At 54.6% G+C, this 22,580-nt stretch overlaps 1 protein-coding gene across 2 annotated transcripts in view; it reads right to left on the bottom strand.

Moving 5' to 3' along the window:
• Window positions 1–484: 484 nt before the first annotated feature.
• Window positions 485–22,580, bottom strand: part of ZFHX3 (zinc finger homeobox 3) — a 136,393-nt gene continuing 114,297 nt past the window's right edge. For both annotated transcript variants that reach the window (XM_055000204.1, XM_055000205.1), the window contains 5 exons: window positions 21,069–21,199; window positions 19,296–19,496; window positions 13,526–13,628; window positions 6,891–12,338; window positions 485–5,486 (listed from right to left, as the gene is read on the bottom strand). In XM_055000204.1, coding sequence (XP_054856179.1) covers window positions 3,955–5,486; window positions 6,891–12,338; window positions 13,526–13,628; window positions 19,296–19,496; window positions 21,069–21,199 — 7,415 coding nt within the window. In that variant the 3' untranslated portion in view covers window positions 485–3,954. The remainder of the gene's footprint in view (window positions 5,487–6,890; window positions 12,339–13,525; window positions 13,629–19,295; window positions 19,497–21,068; window positions 21,200–22,580) is intronic.

Raw genomic sequence — 22,580 nt, 5'->3', positions numbered from 1 at the left:
AAAGCATCACACAAGCACACGCACACACTCTTCAATCCATCATGTCTAAGAAAGATGTGTGTGAACTGGAGGCCTCCTCCTCCTCCTCGCACAGATGTTTGGCAAACTCTGGGTTGGAAAGGTCCCACCTCAAAGCCACACAAGCTCAGTTCAAGCCCCCGCCCCCCCATTCATTCAGGAGAGTCTCAGCCCTTGGCCCATGCAAGACAATGCCTCACTCAAGCACGCAAGGGCTCGGGACTGTGTGCATGCAAGTGCGCGCGCACACACACACACACACACACCCCTACCCTCACGCACTCCTCCAACCATCAGTGGGCTTGCTGAGACAGACACGTACCCCCCCCCCCCGACCGCAGCCACACCAAAGTGTCCTGGGCTCCCACATGCACACCTGGGGACAGCAGAGACACGAGCTCACGCGCTTTTTTAATGTACCACAATGAGCAGGAAACATACTTGAGAAAATGTTTTCAAAGGAGTATATTCAATTGCCATCTACAATCAACTTAACTATGACAACAAAGTGTTTGGTGACAAATCTGGTTCCTTTAAAGTTCCACGTGGTTTCTCTCAATCGGTCGCCAAGCGTGGTGGTACAGTTCCAGATCAGCATTGTTACAGTAACAAAAAAAGCTAACAAGACGACATCATAGAAAAACACCAAGAACATCATTTTTGGTTTCACTCGCTCTATTTTGTACATTGCAAAGGCTGTTCAGAATCCTCTTCACCTCATTTATGCTTTCTGTTACACTCAAACTTGTCCTGCCCATATCACGCCCCCTCCCGAATCAAAGCAAACAAAAATAGTCAAAACTTTGTGTTTCACAGTGGGCAGGACTCTCAGTGCCATCAAATCAACTAAACATTCCTGGTTTAGCTTCTCCTGAACCGGGCTTCAGAGCAGGGTTGTGGGTGTTCCTGTGCCAGGGGGATTGCTACCCCTCACCCCCCACCCCTGCCCGGGGCTGCCTTGGCTGGTCATTGCGCTCCCAGTTGTACTGGCAACTCCGCTCATTCACGCCATTTGAATCTCTTCTGCAGCCTCGTTTGGCTTGGATTCCGGCATCGAGGGAGAACTTTAAATAAACAGGAAGATTGCGGGATCCAGGCACTGAGTGCAGGTGCTTGAGCGTGACTTTACCCAGCCACAGAGAGCTTCTCCAGACCCATCTTCTGAGATGGGAGGCCCAAGGTAGGAGATGGGATGGAGTCTTGTTTGAAAGCCCTGTTTGGCTAAGGAAGCCAATTCTCACAAACTCCATGAACAGGGAAGAATGGGGAGGGAGACAGGCCCTGCGCTTCTGGGAGAGGCAAATTTCAGACAGAGGCACGGAAATGCGACTGACTGGGAAGTACGTGAGACAAGAAGGAAGAGAAGCCGGAATCCGCCCCTGTAATCAAGCAGCGCAGCGGGAGGGGAGGGGGCAGGAGCTGGAGGAGTACAAAGCCAAAGGGACAGGAAACGCTCGTGTCAAAACGGATTGATTTATACCACACAGAGAACCAAAAACAAAGCAACCCCCCCCTTCTATATGATACAAAGTAACATACAACCACTGCATGGAATACGCGTACGTACATACATACGTGTATGTATGTATATATGTATGTCTGTGTATTTATAAGTGTGTATGTAAATGGAACAGATAAAATAGTGAAAAAAACCCAAAACTGTACAACTTTAAAATATAAAAAATGTTCATCTCACGCACAGGGAGAAATACAAGGATTTGCATTCAAGGGAGAGGGCAACGTTTTGCAAGCTCACGGGTGCCTCCTCATGCCACACCTGGTGACAGGCAGGAATACTCAGTGGCGCTTTTGCCTACTACTGATCACTCTAAAAATGAAAAGAAGTTTGCACTGTGCACCTGCTTTGTTAGAAAGATGCACAGTGGTCCAAGGTGGGCTCTTCCATTCAAGTGCAGACAAAAAGGCATACCAAACAAAGCTTGGGGGTGGGGAGAGCAAAGGCCGCTCCTCCCTCCCTTGGTCTGCTCCTCCTCTCTAGGAAGGCACCTCCTGCTTTGGGGGGGTGGGACGAGGCCAGAGAAGACCCCCTCCATTTTCCTTCCCTTTTTGAAACAGGATAGTGGTGAGGAAGAGTTGGGGGGGGCGGGATTGCTGACTGTTGGCCAGGATGTGGTGCAGCAACTCCTGCTCGTCTCCAAACTCTACACTGTAGCAGCAGAAAGTTTTCCTTTCAATGTTCAGACCTGAGAGGAGACCACAAAGCAGAGAGATTCACACAGGGCCCCCCCCCCTTTTTGCCAGCTGCACCTCGGGTGGGATGTGGGGAGCTTCTAGCACCGGGGTGTATCTTTGGGCCGCTGACCTTGCGAGAACACTTGCTCCTCTGCTTGCAGCAGAAGCACAGAGAACAACCTACAGGCCGGTTCTTTTTTGAGTTTCTTTATTTAAACGGAGTCTTGTGGCTGAAATCAGAAACAAATCTTCAAGTCAAAAGAAGCCTTTTTGCTCATTCTGCACCGTGGTGAAAAGGGTTTGTCTTTGGATTTTATTTAAAGCATGAATTTCTTTTAGAGAAAACAAAAAAACCCCCCCAAAAAACAGAAAATCAAAAACAAAATCACACACACATACAAAAACCAAAAGTCATTGGAACAGGAACAAGTGCCCCCTCGGCACACCAAGAGACACAAAGGCGGACAGTTCCGAACAGAGCCTTCGACACGTTTACAAAATGAGGAAAGAAGTCAAAGGAAAAAAAGAAGAAGACAGAGTTAAGTGCACAAGGGTAACGGACATGTATACACCTTAAAAAGATTTGAACCCCCAACAAAAATATTCTGAAAGGGATCCTACTGACCCCCAAACCCTTTGAATTTTTCCCTTAGTTTTTATAAAATAATTAAGCAACCACCCTCTAAGAAATGAAGGCAGTGACCGCAAGTGGAAGAGTACAGGATGGGGAAGGGAGTCAAGGTACAAAGGGGGAAAAGCTTCGGCGAACTGATGGATCTATCTGGCTAGGAATGAACAAGACAACATCAAATGAGAAGCCGTCAGCTGGACCATACAAAAGCTAAATGTACACAAAAGGGTTCTCCTTTTAAATCTACCATACTGCTTCAGTTCATTTCCAATGCAACAATCTACTCAACACCAAAAATGGTCATATCTATCATAAATACAGAAAGTCAGTTGTTTTAAAACTTATTTTTTAGCTCCAAGTCCTTAACACTCTTTGTGTGTTGTTGCGTTTCTTTTTTTTTCTGAAAAGTGGGAGTGCTGAACTTTTCCCCTTGAAATTGGCTTCAGCAGAAAAGCTACCATTAAAATCCCCAGAAAGCTAACTCAGTTCACATTGTTTGTCTCTTGAATACTTTCTGCCCATTTTTTAAATTAACAAAAAAAAACCTTTTCTTGGAAAAAATCAAAACAAAAAAGAAATTATATATATATTTATATAAAACAATGATTCTGAAAACCGAACAAAGTGTGAGCGATTGACCTGAGAATCAAAAGACGTTACATTTCTCTCTTTTTCTTTTAGCAAGCCATTGGTATCGGAACGCTAAGATAGCGAGACATTTAAAACTGGAACCAGGTGGTCTGCTTTCCCATACAGGTATGCCGGCCTCAGCTGTGCTCTCCTGGAAGGGGGCTGGAGGGCCACAAGCACGGCCTGGGCAGAGGGCCTGCCCGCCTTCCTTCCTCTCTCCTTCTTCTTCTCTTTTCTCTCTCTCTCAATCTCGTGCCTTCGAGACCAATCAAGTGGAGCCAAATTACAATGGGCTTCATTCAAAAGAAAGCAATGGAAAACCTGCCGGCATCATTATATGGGAAAACACCCCACACTTTTCATTTCTTTTTTTTTTCTTTTTCTTTTTTGGTTAGAAGCTTTGGAATTGCAGTTAGTCTATTTTTGAAATTGGTTTGTTAACTTTTTTTAAATTCATTTTTTAAATTGTTCATCTTCAAAGCTTACAATCTAAAAGTGTCCATTTCTATGCTAGCGAGACCACGGTCCTTGGGGCAGCTCGGCTCCTCAGGCCTCTCTGCCAGGCTAGCCGGTCCATCGGACTTTTGGCTAAGATCCGAGTCGGACTCCTCCAAACAGTCATCTGTTGGCATCGAGGGCTGAACCCCTGAGGTGCTGCATGAACTTGAGGTAACCGTTGACGATGAGGAGAGAGGCGGCGGCGGCGGCGGCGGCTTCCGCTGGGGAGGCTGGGAGACCCCTTGAGGCCAAGACTTCCTGGAGGCGTGGGGGGAAGCGGAGGGTGGGGGGGAGGGGCTGTCCTTTGAGTGAGCGGCAGACTGCGAGGTAGATGCGGTGCTAGGATCGGGGAGGCAGGCGGAGTGAGGTAATAGACTGGGGTGCTCTTTGGCGTTTCTTGCTGCTCTTGGGATTGTTCGATGTTTGTGTGGGGCAGACTCAAGATGCTGTCGGAGGGCTTCGTCCCCGTACACCGTGCTCTCACACGCCACACACTGGTACGAGCCGCTGCCCTTGCCGCTGCTGCCAGCGGGCACATGACGCACCATCTCCTGCAGGTTCACCACGGACTGGCCGAAGCAGCAGACGGACTTCAGGTGGTCGCTGGCCGCCTCCTGGGTGCTGAAGCCTGCCTGGCACTTACGGCAGACCAGCTTGTACTGCACCTTCGGGACGATGAAGGGGTCGCAAAGGGCGTGCACTGCACTGTTGCTTTCTGCTTCGGGCTCTTCTGGGGGTTTGGGCAGGTGGGGGGACACCTCGTGGGGTGCATTCTTCTGCTCTTCTTGCTGGGGGGGTTCTTTGGCAGGATCTTTTTCCGGAGTCGCCGTCCCCGAGGGGACAGGGGTTTGGCTTCCTTTGGGAGGAGGCGGCGGCGGCTGCTGCTGCTGCTGCCCTGGCCTCTGCCGCTGTTGCACCTGCACGGCTTCCTGCAGGCTCTGCTGGTACTGCTGGTACTGCTGCAGCAGGGAGCCAGAGGACAAGCCCAGCAAGGCCTGCGACAGAGCAGGGCTGTAGGGGAACAGCCCTTCCATGCCATACAGGGGCTGCAGGTACCCGCTCTGCAAGGCTCCGGGGATCTGAGGGGCGTAATAGGGAGAGAAACCGGGGACAAAGTAGGGGAGGAACTGGCTAGTCAGCAACGCGGTGGGGTCTGAATTCAGAGCGGCCTGCAGGGCCTGGAGCTGGGCCGGTTCCACGGAGTACTCCAGGGCAGGCAGGGCCGCAGAGAGGGTGGGGCCAGAGGCATCAGCTTTGTCCTTCCTGGCAGCCAGCAGAGACTCTCCTTTCCCCTTCGGGGCCTTGTCCTTCTCTTTCGTCTTCTCACTCTCCTTGTCCTTCCGCGGCAGAGGCTGGGGTGGCTGTTGTGGGACCGACGCTGCAGTAGCTTGTGCTGGGGTGGGGGAGCTCAGAGAGGCAGAGGGCTGTTTATTTGGTAATCCAGAGGTGGGAAGGCCGGGCGAGGGGACGCTTGTGCTGGGCAGACCCATCAGGTTGGGCTTGGGAGAAGTTAAAGCTAGAAAGCAAGAGGAAGACAGAGTTAAAATGAGGCCATCAGAGCCTGAGCTTCTGCTGGACACTTGATTCCAACGGGACAACCTGTGGGCTTTCAAGCGAGAAGAAGTGAGGCCCGCCCCTTCCTCCTTGGAGTCAAGCTCCAGCCAGAAACAGGGGCGAGGCTACCCGGCTGCTGACATGCTGCTCTGTGCAGAAGCCCCACACGATCAGAGCCTTTCCCCACTTCCCTACTCAGGGAGCCCATCCTGGACAGAGTAGCGACCTCACTGGCCACTCGCAGGGCAAGAAAGGGACGGGTGGGAATTTGCTGCGTTTGCCTGCCCCAGTAAGGAAGGGGGACGAGTTTCTCCTGTTCACTCCGGCGGCTGGAGTGCTCCCCACACCTGCAAAGTCCTAGAAAGCTGGGGTGGGACGGCAGCAGGAAGACTGGAACCCTCCCCTGGGCACCAGCTGGGTAGGGGGTTGAGCCACTGGAAGGCGGCAGGAGATGGGAAGGGGGGGGCAGGCCAGACCGTCTCCTCTGGGCAAGCCTGCAGGAGGTAGGGGAGCCCACTCACCTGCTTTACCCCAGAACCTGCAGCGTAAATCCTTGGCAGGCCCACTGATCACACCCTCAGAAGGTCCAGGGGCAGGTGGCTCCTTTGAAGCTGGCCTCACCTTTGGCCTCCCCCTGTAAGGCCGCTTCAAAGGAGCATGACCAAACGGTCTTCTCTAGCTGGATGCTGGCACAAATACACCCCATGGTCCAGCTCCATGCCTGTCGCCTGACACTAGGAGCAAGGGAAGTGCTGTGGCAGGTCTGCTGCGGGCCCACCACAGGGGCCAGGGGCAAGCGCCGCTGGCCACTGTGGTACAGTCCTTGTTGGGAGTCTCGGAAGTTGCCAGCGGGCCAATGCGGCGCTTGCCACCAGTGCTGCAGGGACAGACCCAAGATGGCTGCAGAAGCTTGGCAGCGGAGGACGTCTGGCTGCCAGATCACTTTGCAGCGAGGCGGCTGCAGCTGGCTGGTGTGTTTCACCGGCCCCTGAAGCCCACGGACCTTTGGAAGCTGCAGGACTGCAGAGACACTAGCAAACGAGTCCGACCCCCTGCGCCCTACACTGCCGGAGGGCCATGGGCTGGTCTCTCCTCGGCAAAAGCAGCAGTCAACCCCCCCTGGAGCCCCTGGCCTCAGCCTCCCCGCCAACTGACCGGAGGTGGCCTCTGATGCAAGAGACAGGCAAAGCAGCAGCTGCAGAGCCCAGCAGGCCTCCTCTCCCCCTGCAGCAGGGGCAGGACTGTGCCTGCTCCTCTCGTTTCCCATCCCCACCCTTCGGGGCTTACGGCCAAGACGTTTCTTTTCCTGCCAAACTGGCTGCTCCTGTCCACTGCCACGTACGCCAGGCAGCCCTCTGCAACTCACCTGTGTTAGAAGGGGTGAAGCCAGGCAAGGAGGGGCTGTTGAGGCCTGGCAAGAGGACCGGAGGGATGCCCTGGAGGGCAGGGTAGGCAGCAGGGAGGTTGAGAGCTTGAAGAGGGGGGCTGTCAAACACGCCTTGCTGCTGAGCTGCCAGGCCGAGAACCTCGTTGGCCTTCTTGATCCGGTCCAGCTCCTGCTGAGCCATGAGCTGGCGGACAGTCGCTGGGTCAAAGTACTCTTTCTCCTTGTCCAGCTGGCTTCCGATCGTGTCCTTCACTTTGGAGATGTGCTGCTGAGAGAAGATATGGTCACGTACAGACAGGCGAGCGCTGTACTTGATGCCACACAAAGTGCACTCGGTTTTGGGTCCCTCGTAGCTAGTTTGGTTAATGCCAAAATGCTTGGCCATGCTGAGCTTGGACTTCTTTTCCTTGGCCCGAGCATTCTGGAACCAGACCTGAACGACTCTCTTTGGCAGCCCGATATCATTGCCCAAAACCTCACACTCCAGCATGGTGGGCGTCCTGTAGTCATTAAAGCACGACTTCAGGACTTTGAGCTGGAGGTTGGTCATCTGAGTGCGAAAACGCTTCTGTCCCGGCCGATCCCCACCCTCGGCAGCCTTGCCGGCAGAGCCACTGGTGCCAGGGCTGGGCGAGCAAGGGTCCGCAAGGCTGGAGGTCTCGCTGTAGTCCACGGTGCCCTCGTTGTCATAGTCTCTGCTGTAGAAGCTGGGGGCTGGGCTGACCAGGCCAGAAGACAGCCGGTCTTCATACTCAGAGATGGCTATCATGGCGGCCTTGGTCAGACCCTCACTTGGCCCCGACAGGCATTTGGCATCAGCTGCTAGCCCCGTGGCACTGTCGTTGTCTGCGTTGCCCTCGTCGCCTGTCGTGGTGTCTGTGATGGCTGTGTTGACAGAGGAGCAGTCGTCATTGTCCAGCTTGGTTTGGTCAAAGCTGAGGTTGACGGAGGACATGGACGGGCTCTCAAAGTCCTCCATCCCTTCCACTTTGATGGAAGATGGACTCAGGAGCGTGTGAGGGGAGAGCTCCAGAGACTTGCTCACTGGCGAGAGGGCCTGGCTGTCACTAGCGGTGGGGGGCAGGTGTGGAAAGCCTGCTCCATCAAAGATGTCTCCCTTCATCTGGAGTCCTCCATCGCAGTCTAGAAGCATTGCCGACAAGGTCAGGTTGTATCCCGCCCGCTTCGCTTCGTGCCAGTGGCGGGACCGGATATGTGCTTCGAGGGCGGTTTTGGCTTTGAAGAGGGCTCGGCAGAAAGGGCATCGCCGGTGAGCCTGGGCAGGTCCCACAGCCCTGAACTGCCCCTTCCGCTCCCGCGCCCGAGTGTTCTGGAACCAGACCTGCACCACGCGCTTCTTCAAGCCCACCTCATGTGCAATATGATCCAGCATCTTCCGGGTGGGATTGGAGTCCAGCAGGTACTTCTGGTACAGAACTTCCAGCTGCTCGGGCGTGATGGTTGTGCGCAGGCGCTTGTCCCTCTGGGGCTCTTCCCCGCCTGTGCTGCTGTCATTCTCCCCAGGGCTGGCACTGGCCTTCTCCTCCAGCTTCCTCTTCAGGGTGCTCATGGTGGAGGTCGGCGTGGAGGGCGAAGTGGCTGAGCTCAGGGGCAGCTGGGGAAGCGTCCCAGGCAGCAGCTGGCTGGCCAGCAGGGGGTTGCTGGGATCGAAGAGCATGAAGGGCACATCTAGCGCCCTGTCCAGGAACTGGGGGTGGATGAACTGGTTCTGGGCACTCAGGAAGTGCAGCTGCTGATGCTCTTGCCAGTGCTCGAAGGAGGGGAAGGCCAGCTTGCACTGGTCGCACTGGTAGGGCAGGAGCTGAGGAGGCAAGTTAGCCAGCTGCTGGGGAGTGGAAGTGTGAAGGGGCTTGAGGGGCAGGTGAGAGAGCTGGGAGGGGCTCGGGCTCGACTGTGGCAGGACACAGGGGGGAGGCTGGACTGGCTGCTGCAGGCCGGGAGGGGATGGCTTGGGGTGTGCTGAGCCGGCCCTCTGCTGCTGCCCGTGCTCTTCCAGCAGCTGCTGCATCTCCTGCTTTGGTTGCGTTTGCTTCTCGGGAGTTTGGTTTTGCTGCGTACTTGGAGGTTCGTGTTGCTTTGGTTTCTCTTCTGTAGCTTCGGATTTCAAAGGGTAGATGGAGGAAAGGTCCTCTGCCTCAGCGGCAATCTGTGGCAGGAAAGCCGAGGAAGAAGAGGCTGCATTTGCGGAAGATGTGGGGGTGCCGTAGGCCTGAGAAGGCATCGGGGTGCTGCAGGAAGAGCTGGTCGGCGTCAGGAGCTCCGCCGCATCCATGGAGTCCTCGTTCTGGCTGTCGTCCTGCCCTTCTTCATCCTCGTCTTTGTAGCACAGCTTTTTCTGATGCTTGATGAGGTCGAAGATGCGCTGGAAGACCAGGCTGCACTTCTTGCACTGATAGCTGAGGTTGCTGGTCCTGGTGTACCGGTCATTGGTGAGCTCTCGTCTCTCCCCGTCCTTGCCTTCTCCCTGGTTCTCGTAGTTTTTCCTGGCCTTCTGGCGGGCGTTCTGGAACCACACCACTATCACACGGGTCGGGAGGTTCAGCAGGTTGGAGAGCTGTTCAAACTCATCGTCCTTTGGGTAGGCGTTGGCGTCAAAGAAGTCCTGCAGGACGCGGAGCTGGTAGTCAGTAAACCGTGTTCGGGAGGACCTCTTGCCCCCCCAGTATTCGTGCTTCGGAGGCTCTGGAGAAGGAGGCCGAGAGTCGACCTTCAGGTCCTCCAGGCTGGTGATGGGAGGGTTGCTGAAGTTGTAGGGCGAGTCCTTGTTGCGCTGGCGCTCCTTGAACAGCGTGTTCCGAAACCAGTGCTTGATCACCTTCTGGGGCAGGCCCGACTTGTCTGCCATCTCCTTGATCTGCTCCTCACTTGGGGAATTGTTGATGTCAAAATACTGCCGCAGGACACGGAGCTGGTCGTCCGTGATGCGTGTGCGGGGCCGCTTGTTTTGCTGCTGCTGCTGCTGCTGCTGCTGCAGGAGGCCAGGATTCAGCTGGTGCTGGTACAGCTGAGCCAGGTCTGCTGGCAAGGGGTCCACGGGGCCCAGCTGGGGGGGCAGTTGAGCAGGCAGGGTCTGCAGAGGCAGGGTCTGCATCATGAGGGGAGAGAAGATGGGCAGCTCCATGGGCACGGAGAGCTGTGTGAGGGGCAGAGGTGGCTGGGCTGGGGCAACGGTGGGAGAGGCGATGGCTGGAGCTGAGGCAGAGGTGGCTGATGCTGGAGGCTGCTGCTGCTGCTGCTGAGGGGGCGCAGTGGGCAGAGGGGGTGGGGGAGGAGGAGGCGGGGGGGCCTCCGGGGTCTGAGGCCGCAGGGGATACAGCTTGTCGTACTGCTCGCGGTACTGCTTGGCAAACCTCTCCAGCTGCTGGAAGGGGAAGTAATGCTGATGGACATGCTCTTGGTGGCTCTTCAGGATAAGGACATTGGAAAACAGCTTGCCGCAGGTGCTGCACTCCAGCTTCTGTACTCCGTCCCCCCCCTGGTCTGCTTTCCCCGTCTTCTTCTGCACCTTCTGTTTGTTCTCATTGTACTGAATGACCAGCTCAAAGCCAAAGTTCTCCAGCAAGGCTTTTGTGGCATTACCTCGTGCATCTGATGCAATTCGGGGAGGAAGCAACAGGGGTTCTGCTGCGCCTGTTGCTGCTCCCAAGTCCAGCTTGTCTTTGGGCTTTGGGGGGTTAGGCGGGGGCTCCTGGGACGGGACGCAGCTATCCCCCTTCTCTGAGCTCTCCTGCTCCCTCGGGACCTCCTTCTCCTTGTCCCTGACCGTGGACTTGGCCTTCTTCTCAGGCAGCTGGCTGTGCTGTAAGAGGACACAATGAGGAGGGGGCAGCTGCGGCGGTGGCGGCTGCAGCAGCTGAGGGTGGCTGGGCTGGGGGAGCTGCACCTTCAGGTCGTCCAGCAGGCTGGGCCCACTTCCCGTCAGTGTCAGGGTGCCGCTGGTCACAGGCAGGCTCACCTCCGGGTTCAGCTGGAACTCAGCACTGGGGATGTAGAAGGGAAAGAGGAGGTGTTGCTGATGCTGCTGCAGCTGGAGGAGGGTCTCTGTGGTCATGGGGAAGTGGGGCAGGAGGGCCGGGTTGAAGAGCTGGGACTGCAGAAGGGCAGCCTGTTGCTGCAGCTCCTGCTGCAGCTGGGCCTGCACTTGGGCCTGAGCCTGCACCAAGGTGTGTGCTTGCTGCTGCTGCTGCTGCTGCTGCTGCTGCCGGCAGGCAATCATGTCAGCCAGTTTCTTACGGTTTACCTCTTTGGGCTCAGAAGGGCTCAAAGCAGCTGCCGTGGTGCTGCCGGAGGTGTGAAGAGGAGGGATGCCAACGTTCTCACAGGAGACCTGGTGGAGCAGGCTGGGGGCGGGAGCAATGCTGGCAGTGTTGCTGCTGGCCACGGTGAATGGGGCGGGGGTACTGGTTGTGCCGACAGGGCTGGGCGTGGAGGACCCCAGGGAGGTGCTCCCGCCCCCACTTGCTCCATTGCTGCTGCCGCCGCTGCCGCCGCCACTAGCAGCTTCCAGCTTGGCTGCTCGCGCCTTGGTCTGGTGCAAGACAGACCTCATGTGAATCTCCAGCGTGGAGCTCTGGCTGTAAGCCACATTGCACGTGTTGCACTTGAATGGCTTATTGTCTGGGCTGCTGGTCGTCGGCTCTTGCTGGCCGGTCGTTGACTCCTGGAGGGCTCGTTTCAACTTGTGCAGATGAGACACTGAATTGTAGTGGACCAAAAGAATGTTTTTCTGAGTGAAGGACTCTTTGCAAACTGTGCATTTGTATGGGCGGGATGGGTCCAGGAACTTCTCCATTGTGAAATTAGGGCCTTTCCGGAATGGGAGAGCCCGCTTTGGTTCAGACCCAGAGTCCTCTTGCACAGACCCAGAGTCACTCCCCGTGGGGCTTTGCTTGTCTTCCAGGTCGCTCTCCTCCTCTCTGTCTTCCTCTCCAATGATGGTCTGGTCTTCAGCCAGGCTGGGGTCACCCATGGCGAGGAGGTCTCCGTTGACTAGGAGTCCGCTGTACAGCTGCTGAATATCAGCCTCACTCAGTTCCAGGTGACTCGTCTCCAGGTGCTTCTTGAGGGCTTGAAAAGTGCGGAAGCTGCGCTGGCAGAGGCAGCACATGGTGGCTGCCCGAATCACATGGTACTGGGAGTGCAGCTGGAGCTTCTCAACGGTTTTGAAGGCCAGGCTGCACTGATTGCAGCGGTACTTGTACACATGCCGGTCAGAAACAGGCAGCTGTGGCCGTTTGGTGTGCACCTCACTGAAATGTGACTGGAGAGCAGTGGAGCTTTTGAACCCTTGGCTGCAGCCTTTCTTCCAGCAGAGGAACCCAGTGTCCGTCAGGGCAGGCTTTGATTCTCCCCCTGGCTCCATGTGGTCAGAAGGCAGTGAGCCTTTCCCAGGGTCCTCCAAAGACTCTGTGGAGATGGAAAGGGGGAAAACAAGGAGGCCAGTCAGCACTCAGTCTCACTTTTGCTCAGTCAATTAAAGGCTTGCTGTAACCCTAACCCAGCTATACTCTCTGACGGAGCAAGAGCCATGCCAAGTGATAGGCTCTTTGCCTGCACACCCGCCCCCCAGAGTAGGAAACAGATCTTCTTCCATCTACCACCTCCCTCGCCCTTTCCTTGACTTCCTCCCTCCTTCCAAACTACAAGTCTTCATCCCCTTTCACTCTTCCTGGTAATACCAACAACAACAACAACAGTGTACTTATATACTGCTCTTCTGGACAGATTAGTGCCCCACTCAGAGTGGTGAACAAGGTCAGTGTTATTATTATCCCAATACAGCTGGGGAGCTTGGCTGATAGGAGCAGCTGACCCAAGGCCACCTGCTGAGCTCATGGCAGTCGTGGGATTCGAACCAGCAGAGTTCTGATTCACAGCCCAACGACTTAACCACTATGCCAGTCTGGAGCAGCTCTCCTAACTAGCTCTACAGCTTCTTTTGGTTTGTCACATGCACCTTAATTATGTGGGACTCCGAGCACCAGCACAGCATTGAATCCTGTGGCGCATCACCTACACTGCTATTCAGATTATATGATGAGCATGGGGAGACAGAGATTGTTGGAGGGGGGCAACCCAGACTGTACAGCTGTGGAGCAAGCCCTCCTGTGGGAGAACAAGAAGCGTTCCTCAGCAGTGGAGACGGGATGATGCCTCAGACCGCTTCCTTGCTTATTCCCCAAGCGCATGCAGCCCCTTGCTGTCCCAGGCTAGCAGGCCCCCTGCCAAGGGGCCACCTCTCGTGCTGACACTCTGCCCAGCCCCTCAAGTATCACTGGTCGAGGCTCTACCCAGAGAGTGCGAGGGCTTGAAACAGACAAGACAGTCCTTCCCACAGGCCCCAGCCAGGTTTAGAGCAAAGGCAGAGCAGCTATGTCAGGACCGGAGGGTGTGGATTGCTCACTTGCTGTGGACCCCGCAGCACACAGAGGCACGCACTCCACGGTGACGGCCCCACGGGCTGGCGACCGTCTGCGGCACGGCTGAAGCAGCGAGCAGCGGAGTGCAAAGACGCCCAGACCCCCTGCCGGGCCACTGGAAACCCCCCCCCCCCAAAGCACATCAGGCTCCAACTTAACCCTCCGGGGACTGACCGGGCTGTTTGGGTGGTTCATCCATGCTGGCATTTCCATCTCTGTCTGGGGGGGTCACTGGGAGGAACATACTGCTGGGCATCATCACCTCTGGCGTCGTCACCTGTGGATGTCCAGGAGAGAAGAAGGGACACACAGGAACATTTTAAAAATGTTTAGTCAGTAGGAAAATTGGTCAGCACCAGCAGAACACCCGGGAATCCCTCTTCAGGCCTCTCTGCAGAGCGGCGTTTATTAGCCACAGTCCAAACTCAGACACAAGCCGTGGCCCAGTCTCAAATGATCACATTAGTAATATTTTTCTCTATGCTCAGTTCAGACTTTGATCACTGGCAACATTTTGTTATATTGTGAAGGTTCCTCTGCCTCTCTGCAATGAGGCAGGAAAGCCGAAGGCCCAGCTTAAGCAGTCCTTCATTAACCACCTCTAGGAAACGGAACTGTAGCCATGAACCATGAATAGTTGCGGTACTGCTTACAAAGCGACCGGATTCCCCGAGAGAGAGAGAGAGAGAGAGAGAGAGAGAGAGAGAAGCAGACCACAACTGGACTCGGAAGGGCAAGGAAGCCGGAGCCCTCCTTGCAAAGCTTCAAGGGGAAAGGAAGCACGCCCCCTCCTCCTGGGTCAAGACTCTGCCTCTCTTCCCATTAGGACATGCCTGCTGGATCAAACCAGTGCGGGGGGGGGGCCCTACCCAGTCCAGCATCCTGTTCCACAAAGGAGGGTCAAGACTCAGGGAACAGAGGCCACACGGCCCCTCCCTGCTGCGGCCTCTTGGCACGGGTTATTCAGAGGTTGACTGCCTCTGTTTGTGGAGGTTCCATTTAGCCATCCTGGCTGGTAGCCACTGTGGCACCTGCTCCCCATGAATCCATCCACACACCCTTTAAAGCTATCTGTGCTACGTCCAGTTTATTTCACAGTGTAATTATTCAGGGCATAAAGAAAGTATTTCCTTTTGTCTGTCCTGTACCCATTGCCCATCAGTTTCTCTGGGAGCCCTGAGTTCTAGTATTATGAGAGGGGAGGGGGGTGGGGGAAGGCTCTATTTTCTCCACTCCATGTGGAATTTTATAAACCTCTTTCATGACCCCTTGAGCCATCGTTAGCCGGGTTTGATTCCTCACCCCTCCACTTGAAGCCAGCTGGGTGACCTTGGGGCAGTCACAGCTCTCTCAGAGCTCTCTCAGCCCCACCCACCTCATAGGGGGATTGTTGTTGTAGGAATAATAATGACATACTTTGTAAACCACTCTGAGTGGACATTAAGTTGTCTTGAAGGGCGGTATATAAATCGAATGTTATTATTATTATCTTCTTTTAGAGTCTTTGACTCTCTTGCCCTTTGCTCATAGGAAAGGAGCTCCAACCCTTATCCACCCTGGTTGCTGCTTCTGTTCTTTCTCCAGCTCTGCAATGTCCTTTTTGAGGCACGGTGTCCAAAACGGAGTGGCACGAAGGCCACTATCTCCCACGAGTTATATCTGCTTGTTAACAAATCAAGAATTTCCCATTTGAGTTCCTGAAGAGGCCTCTGGGTATGTCATCTGGACCTGAAGACTTACTAGTTTTCCGTTTGCCTAGCAGTCCCAGAACTTCCTTGCTCCTTACCCCAATTAGACCCAATTCTTCAGGCACCCTTCCAAAAAAGCAGCAGCTCCAGCACGGGCAAACGCCCCCATTTTCTACAATGAAAACTAACACAAAGAAGCCATTCCATTCCTCCGCCACCACCTCTTCTTTCTTAAGCAGTTATTTCATTCCTTTGTCATCTCATGGCCCAACTGCCTCCCTAAGTAGTTCCCTGCTCTTGGTACATTTGAAGAAATGCGTATTTTTTGTCTTAATGGTTTTAGCAATCTGCTTGTCAAATACTCTTTTTGCTTGCCTTACTGTCAAACTTTTGCCAGAACCTGGGCTCTTCTCGGTCCCCCTTGACTGGGGAATCCTTCCACCTTGCTGCTGCCAACCACCCCTTGTGGTGTAACCTCCCTCCCTCCCTCCCTCCCTCCCTCCCTCCCTGTAAGGGTCACTGCGAGGAGGAGTGAGCCAGGGGGAGCCAGGAATGCCAGTCGGAGCTCTTGGACAGGAGGGCACGGCAAACACACACAAGGCAGGCAGAGAGACTGCAGCAGAACTGATGCCTGCCTGGGGGTCTGAACAGGCCACCTCGTTGCCTCATTTCATGAACAAAGCGAAGCAAGGGAAGCCAGGCCTGGGGCTGCGGTGAGGGGAAGAGACACACCAAAGCAAGCAGCTGTTTTGCTGTGAGTGGAAGTCTCACTAACGCCAAAGGATGCCGCGCAGCAGCAGCATACGAAGCAAATTCTCCGTTTGGAATCATTATCCAAGGGCCCTCCTCTACTCTGCACGGAGAGGCCACGCTGGAAATCTTGCTGCCTCATCTCCAAAAGGACGTTTCATGAACGCCGTGAAAGGTACAGAAAAGAGCAAACTCAATGTTTGCGGCGTTGGGGCCTTTAGGGGTCATTAGTGCTGGCGACGAAGAGGGACTTGTGAGAGAGGGAGCTAGGAATGGTGTCAAGAGAGCACATGGTGCATGATGACCGCAGGCTCAGCACTGATGAGGCAGCACTTCTTAACACAATGCACACTGAAGATGAATTCAGTGGCACATGATGTGCTGATGGCCACCAGCTGAGATGGCATTTCCAAACTCATAGCCCAAGAAGGGCATTAGCCAAATGGAACTAAATGGAGGCAGTATAGCTGGCTCCGAGGACCAGAGGTTGGAGAATGGCAATCACCTCCCTGCGCCGCTTGTGAGTTTCCAGGGGTACCTAGTTTGCTGCTGCTCAAAAGAGGACGCAACTCTGCCCCTCCACAGCCAGGGCAAGGCAAGGTGGTCTCCCTGGGCACATATGAAAAAGAACCGGGCAGTGTCACTTGGGGACTTCCACACTGAAGGGTCCTGTGAGGGAGACTCGCCACTTGCCAGAGATCACTCGTGAACAAGAACGCCCAACCTCAGGACGCAGGCCAGCAGCCCCTCCTGCCCCTCTAGTCTCCTTCCCTTATTGTCTCCCAGATAAATGAGGTGGGAAGCAGAAGCAGAAAAGCTGGAATAAGCAAGCGCCTCTCTCAGAACCAATCAGCAGGACAACTGTTCTCTCGGTCTCGACTGAAATGATGAAAATAAACCACGGGAAAGATTTTTTTAAAGGAAACAACAGGATCATAGAAAAAAGAACAACATCACCTAACCTCCAAGTTGCACCTTAGGACAACAATGTGTGATCTTTCCCCAGAAATCTACGGAGGTGGCCCTCCCCCTGCAGACCCATAGCGATGGCTCCATAATTGTTTTTCATACACTTTAATTAGAAAAACTCAGATGGCTACGAATAATAATGGAAAGAGGGGTTTTTGCACTTGAAAGGTTGAAGTCAATCAAGTGTGAATGACGGCAAAAAGAGAGAGAGAGAGAGACAGAGAGAGAGCGAAAGAGAGGGAGAGAGAGACCAATTCATCAGGCGTCTGTTGTCTTGCCGCGTCTTTAATCATAATTCCTGATTGGGATTCAAGAAGGCAGAAAGCAGCAAGCCTTTGTCTTCCTTCACCTCCCGTCAATTAACTCTCCCTGAAATATAATCACCAGCCTCACGTGCTTCTCTGCATCTCAATCTGCAGCTACACAGCAACAGGTCTGTCCTTCCTTCCTGGGGTGGACTGAACACATCCCTTTCTGCAAGCACATGAAATGGGGCCAAGTGGCAAACGGAAAGCCCCACGAACCAGAGCCCCAGAGCAAGGAGCTTCCCTCAGGGAGGCACAACCCCCAGCCAGGGGTCATATCAGCTCCCTCGAGGGCAGCAGCTGCAAAAAGGGGTCCCCCTGCATCAGAAAGGCCTCCCCCGAACAAGCCAGAACCCAGTCACTCAGTGCCCCGACTACGGGACCAGGTTTGGGAGCCAAGGAAGCAAGCTGGCCTGCCCACCCTCCTCCCTCACGGGGGCCAGCCTGGTGCCTGCCCTCTGAGGGTGCCAAACAATTGCCCTCACCTGCCCCTCCCAAGACCCACTCGTCAAAGCAAGGTGCTTCCGCCAGGCCCCCCTCAGCTGCTGGCCGGCCGTTCCCAGCATCCCCTCCGCTCCGCATCCTGCATATCCCCCCATCCCCAGATAGTGAGATCTAATTGGTCCAAAATGAAATCTTCAGTGAGAGTCTGAGGAGACACATTCACATCTCCCCTGTCCATGCCGGGGGGAGGAGGGAGAAGATTCCAGAGCCAGACAAAGGAGGCAATTTCCATTACAAAGGAAGAGAGCGGGCAGGGGAGAGAGAGTGCCCGAGAGAAAAGCTTCATTAGGCCCAGAGAGGCAAAGTGATGGTACCGTACCAAGGTCACTCCTAATTTAGACCATCTAATTGGCAAACATGGCTCCAAAGGGCTATCATCTCACAGGGCTCAGAATTAATGAAGGCCGATGATTTTCATTACCTTCATCTGAGATGGAGAACGAGAGGGGGTGGGTGCGGCGAGGGAGACGCTGAATGACAGCAGAAAGGAGACAGAGAAGGGGGGAGGGAACGATGGGGGGGGGGGGAAAGCAGGCAAAGAGGGACAGTGGGGGCAGAGGAGGTGTCCTGAGATCTGGGAAGACAGGCTGGAGCAAGCCCACCGTCCCTGTCGACTGCACTACCCTTGCCAATTGCTCTGCCAAAACAAGGCAGTCCTGGGGAAAGGAAGCAGCCCTTGGGCCAGTCTGTGCAGGTCGTGCCGTGCCGTGCCGTGCCGTGCCATGTCCGCTGCCCGCAGGGTCTTGAGCACTGAGTGCTGCGTCCTCCCCCACCCCTGACACCCACCCATCCACAGCAGCCCGGGGTTTGGGCTCATGAGAACCAGTGCAGGCTCTCAGGGCCACAGAGCGCACCAGCAAGCAGCCATTACCATGGCGACAGGCATCTTCAACATGTCAGTTCCTGAACGGCGCCTGTAAAGGTGTTATGAGCAGGAGCCACCCCAGGGCCAGCAACCCTGGGATGTGGCTCGGGGGCCTCCGCAGGCCCTTGCCCACCTGGGCTGTGCTTCCCAAGGCCACAGGCCTGGAGCCGGCAGGTGAGAGAGAAGCACTCCACAGAGGAGAGAGGCCAAGGCCCCAGAGGCTTCCTAGCAACCCCAAACTGCTGCACCAGCCAAGGACCCTCCTTCCTCCTCCTGCTGAAGCAGAGAGGCACCCCCTGTGTGTTTGGGGATCCGCCAGGAATGCCAGGGCTGATGGCATCTCCTTCCTTGGTAACATCCGTGGCAGCTGTCCTAGGCACCACCCGTGTACATGGTGTTCTACGTTGCCACCAAAGCGGGGGGGAAAGGTCCTTGCCCAGAACAGCTTACAATCCGGCGTTCAACCGGAGATGGGAAGCCCGTGCAGTTAAATGGACTGAAGCCTCATTAAAATTAGGCGTTAAAACCAAAGGATGCCGCCTTGCTGCACTTGGCTAGCTGTACACTGACCGCACCGGGGTGCTGCCCGCAGACATCCAACCCGAACACACCGGGGTTGGGTGGGGGGCAGGCACCGCCCGGCACAGCCTGCGGGCTGAGAGATGCCCCCATTGCAGGAAGGCCTCGCCCCTCCAGGGCCGAAGCTACAGCTGCCCCCCAGCCGGCACAGCCTCCGTTCCAGGGAGCTACTTACTTCTGCCGAGCAAGAGGCTGGTGTGTTGAACCTTGACAGTATGCGGAGAGGAAAGTCAGCACAAAGGAAGAAGCGTGTACGCGTGCGAACGCACCATTTAGGGACTCACCGTTAAAATGAGCTTCTCCACACAGTCGGGGGACACGCTGTGCAGGTGGGTGAGGTGGAGCTGAAGGTGGATCTTGTTGCTGAGCATGTCTTGGCAGAGAGGGCACCGGAGCATGGGCTGGACGGAGTGCTGGGTCATGGCATGGACCCTCAGCCGATTCACGTCTGTGTTGCTGTATTTGCAGTAGGGGCACTGATACATCTGGGGAGGGAGAGGGAGAAGGACCACACATTTTTGTGCAACAGGGAGCTTGCCACGACCATTCCCACTGGCCCAGACTCAAGAGAGGCACTTCCTGCAACCCATTACAACCCTTCTGAAATTGAGGGCGGGGGTGGGGCACAACTGGGCAAGGGTGAATAAAAGGAAGCTCAGTCCAGACAAGGCAGAGTCCTTGAAGGGGGGACACCGTGGACTGGCCAGCAGCTGAAGGAGTGCTGGCCTCTGCAGGGGTCCCACGCTCCTTCAAGAGACTGCTTCGTAGAGCGGGGGCTCTCCTAGACACAACAGGGTCCCTGGACTCTCAGGAGGCAACGCTGCTGGGGCTTGAATGCTGCTGTCGTTCTGGCCATGCTGTCCCCCCCCCCCCCCAACTGGACTACTACAATACACTCTGTGTGGAGCTCCCCTTGAAGATGGCTCAGAAAGTGCTGGAGACAGAGAATGCCAATGCGGGCACACGCAAGGGGGTGGGCTGGCGGGAGCCTCCTGCACCACTTCCGAGGCATCTGCTTTCCTTACTGGTTTGTTTACAGGGGCGGCTTTTGTCTTGAAAGCACCACGTGATCTAAGGGCGGAGCACTGCCAGGACCACCTGCTGCCATAACACCCCCTAAGGGATGGAAGTGGCCAACAGGGCCCTACCACCTGCAAGGAAGTCAAAGGGTCAGCTGCCGGAAGCAAGGCCTTCTCTGTAGCGGTCCCAGAGTTACAAAACACAGTAGCTGAGGAGCTCAGAAGGGTTTTTTTCCAGACCTTTTTACAGACACAGGGGGACACATTTTCTTCCATCAGACATGTAGAAATTAGTTCAAGTTTTCAAATGTTGCTTTTTCGGCCCTGGCCCCAGCCTGCTGGAACGCTCTTGTCTCGCGAGACCAGGGCCCGGCAGGACCTGTTGACGTTTCGCTGGGCCTGCAAGACGGAGCTGTTCCGCCAGGCGTATGGATGATGCTAGGCGGTGCCCCCCCCTTGGTGGGGGGGGGGGTTAAAATCTTATGCTCTCCTGCCCAAGGTTGCCTCTTGTCTTTCACATAGTTGCTGTAAAATGCTTGCGTGCTGCCATGTTGTTTTTATATTTGTATTTATATAGCTGTAGTATGTATTTTAAATTGAATGATATGTATTATTTATGCTTTTAATGGTGATGTGTTTAGTTGTGTGGTGTATTTTAAGTCTGTTGTGATCCGCCCTGAGCCCACTTGTGTGGGGAGGGTGGACTATAAATGGAAGAAATTAAATTAAATAAATTAAATTTATTTTCTACTTGTATTTCCAGTTTTTGTAAACATGTTTGTTGAAACCTGGAATGATATCCTGTGTAATCTGCCTTGAGTCCCAGCAAGAAAGGTGGACTATAAATAAATAAATAAAAATAGTACACAAAGATATTCAGCATCCCGTCTTCTCTCCGTGAGACCGCAAGAGTCAGGGCCCCCGTCAGTTTTACCTTCTGTATCCAGTTTAATACGGCTGCTCAACCAGCTGGCCGGGGTGGGTTTGTTCTGGAAATCAACCTGGGTTCAAAGAAGCACAGCCAGTCTCAGGCCTCACCTGCTCCAGCCTGGCCTCCTCCGCTGCCTTTGGCCACTGGGTGCCAGGGGATTCCGAACCTCTGGGAAACGAAATGTGTTTGCAGGATGCTGGTGATTCGGCCAGCTCCTTCTCTGCCGGTGTAGTTTGTGCTGCAAAACAGGGAAGCAAGGAGGCCGTCAACCCACCGAGGGCTCCTGGGCAAGCAACCACGACCTCCCCTCCACACAACCAACCCTGCAAACGGAATCATGCACAAAAAGGGGTGCCTACAACACACAGGGGAGCTTGCAGAGAAACCAGGGCGTGAAAGAGACCTGGGGAAATTTGCATCCTGTTTAACAAAAGCTGTTGCAATGGCCAAGGGCGAAGGAAATGTGGGGAATTCTTCTCGCGTATAAAGACCCCTGAAAAAACCTCAAAAGCACACTCTTTCTGCAGCTGCAGCTGGCAACCGGCTCAGCATTTCAAAAAACCGCCTGTGCTTCCCATCGCTGAACCTGATCACCACTCCCCCCCCCCACACACCCCGGTTTGCCACAGAGTGACTTTAGGCCAATCACCTAGCCTATCTTAGAGGTTTGTTGTGAGGACAAAATCTTAGAATCACAAAGGGGCCACACAGACCATCTAGTCCAACCCCCTGCCCAGTGCAGGATCAGCCTAAAGCATCCCTGACCAGTATTCATCCAGCCTCTTCTTGAAAACTGCCAGTGAAGAGGAGCTCACCACCTCCCTAGGCAGCTGGTTTCACCTTTGAACTACTCTGACCGTGAAAAAGTTTTTCCTAATATCCAGCCGGTACCTTTGTGCATGTAATTTAAGCCCATTGCTTCGCGTCCTACCCTCTGCTGCCAACTGGAACAACTCTTTGCCCTCCTCCAAATGACAGCCTTTCAAATATTTAAAGAGAGCAATCATGTCCCCCTCAACCTCCTCTTCTCCAAACAAAACATTCCCAAGGCCCTCAGCCTTTCCTCGTAGGGCTCAGTCTCCAGACCCCTGATCATTCTTGTCGCTCTCCTCTGCACCCTCTCGATTTTGTCCACATCCTTTTTGAAGTGAGGCCTCCAGAACTGCACACAATACTCCAGGTGTGGCCTGACCAAGGCAGTATAGAGAGGGGCTATGACCTCCTGCGATTTCGACGTTATGGCCCCTTTGATACAACCCAAGATTGAATTAGCCTTTTTTGCCACCGTATCACACTGACTGCTCATATTCAGTTTACAGTCCACTCTTACCCCAAGATCCCTTTCACATAGACTACTGCCCAGAAGTGTATCCCCCATCCAGTATTTGTACTTCCCATGTTTGTGGCCCAGATGTAATACTGTGCACTTGTCTTTGTTGAATTGCATCCTATTCACAGCTGCCCACTTCTCCAGAGTATTCAGGTCTTGTTGAATTTTAGTTCTTGGGTGTTTGCTACTCCTCCCAATTTGGTATCATCAGCAAATTTAATGAGCAGCCCTTCCACTCCTTCATCCAGATCATTGATAAAAATATTGCAAAGTACCGGGCCCAAAACCG

Source organism: Eublepharis macularius, chromosome 16 (genome assembly GCF_028583425.1).
Source record: "Eublepharis macularius isolate TG4126 chromosome 16, MPM_Emac_v1.0, whole genome shotgun sequence".
NCBI classification, from domain to species: Eukaryota; Metazoa; Chordata; class Lepidosauria; order Squamata; family Eublepharidae; genus Eublepharis; species Eublepharis macularius.
Note: the sequence above shows the minus strand (reverse complement) of the source record. Positions and strands in the feature narration are given on the sequence as shown.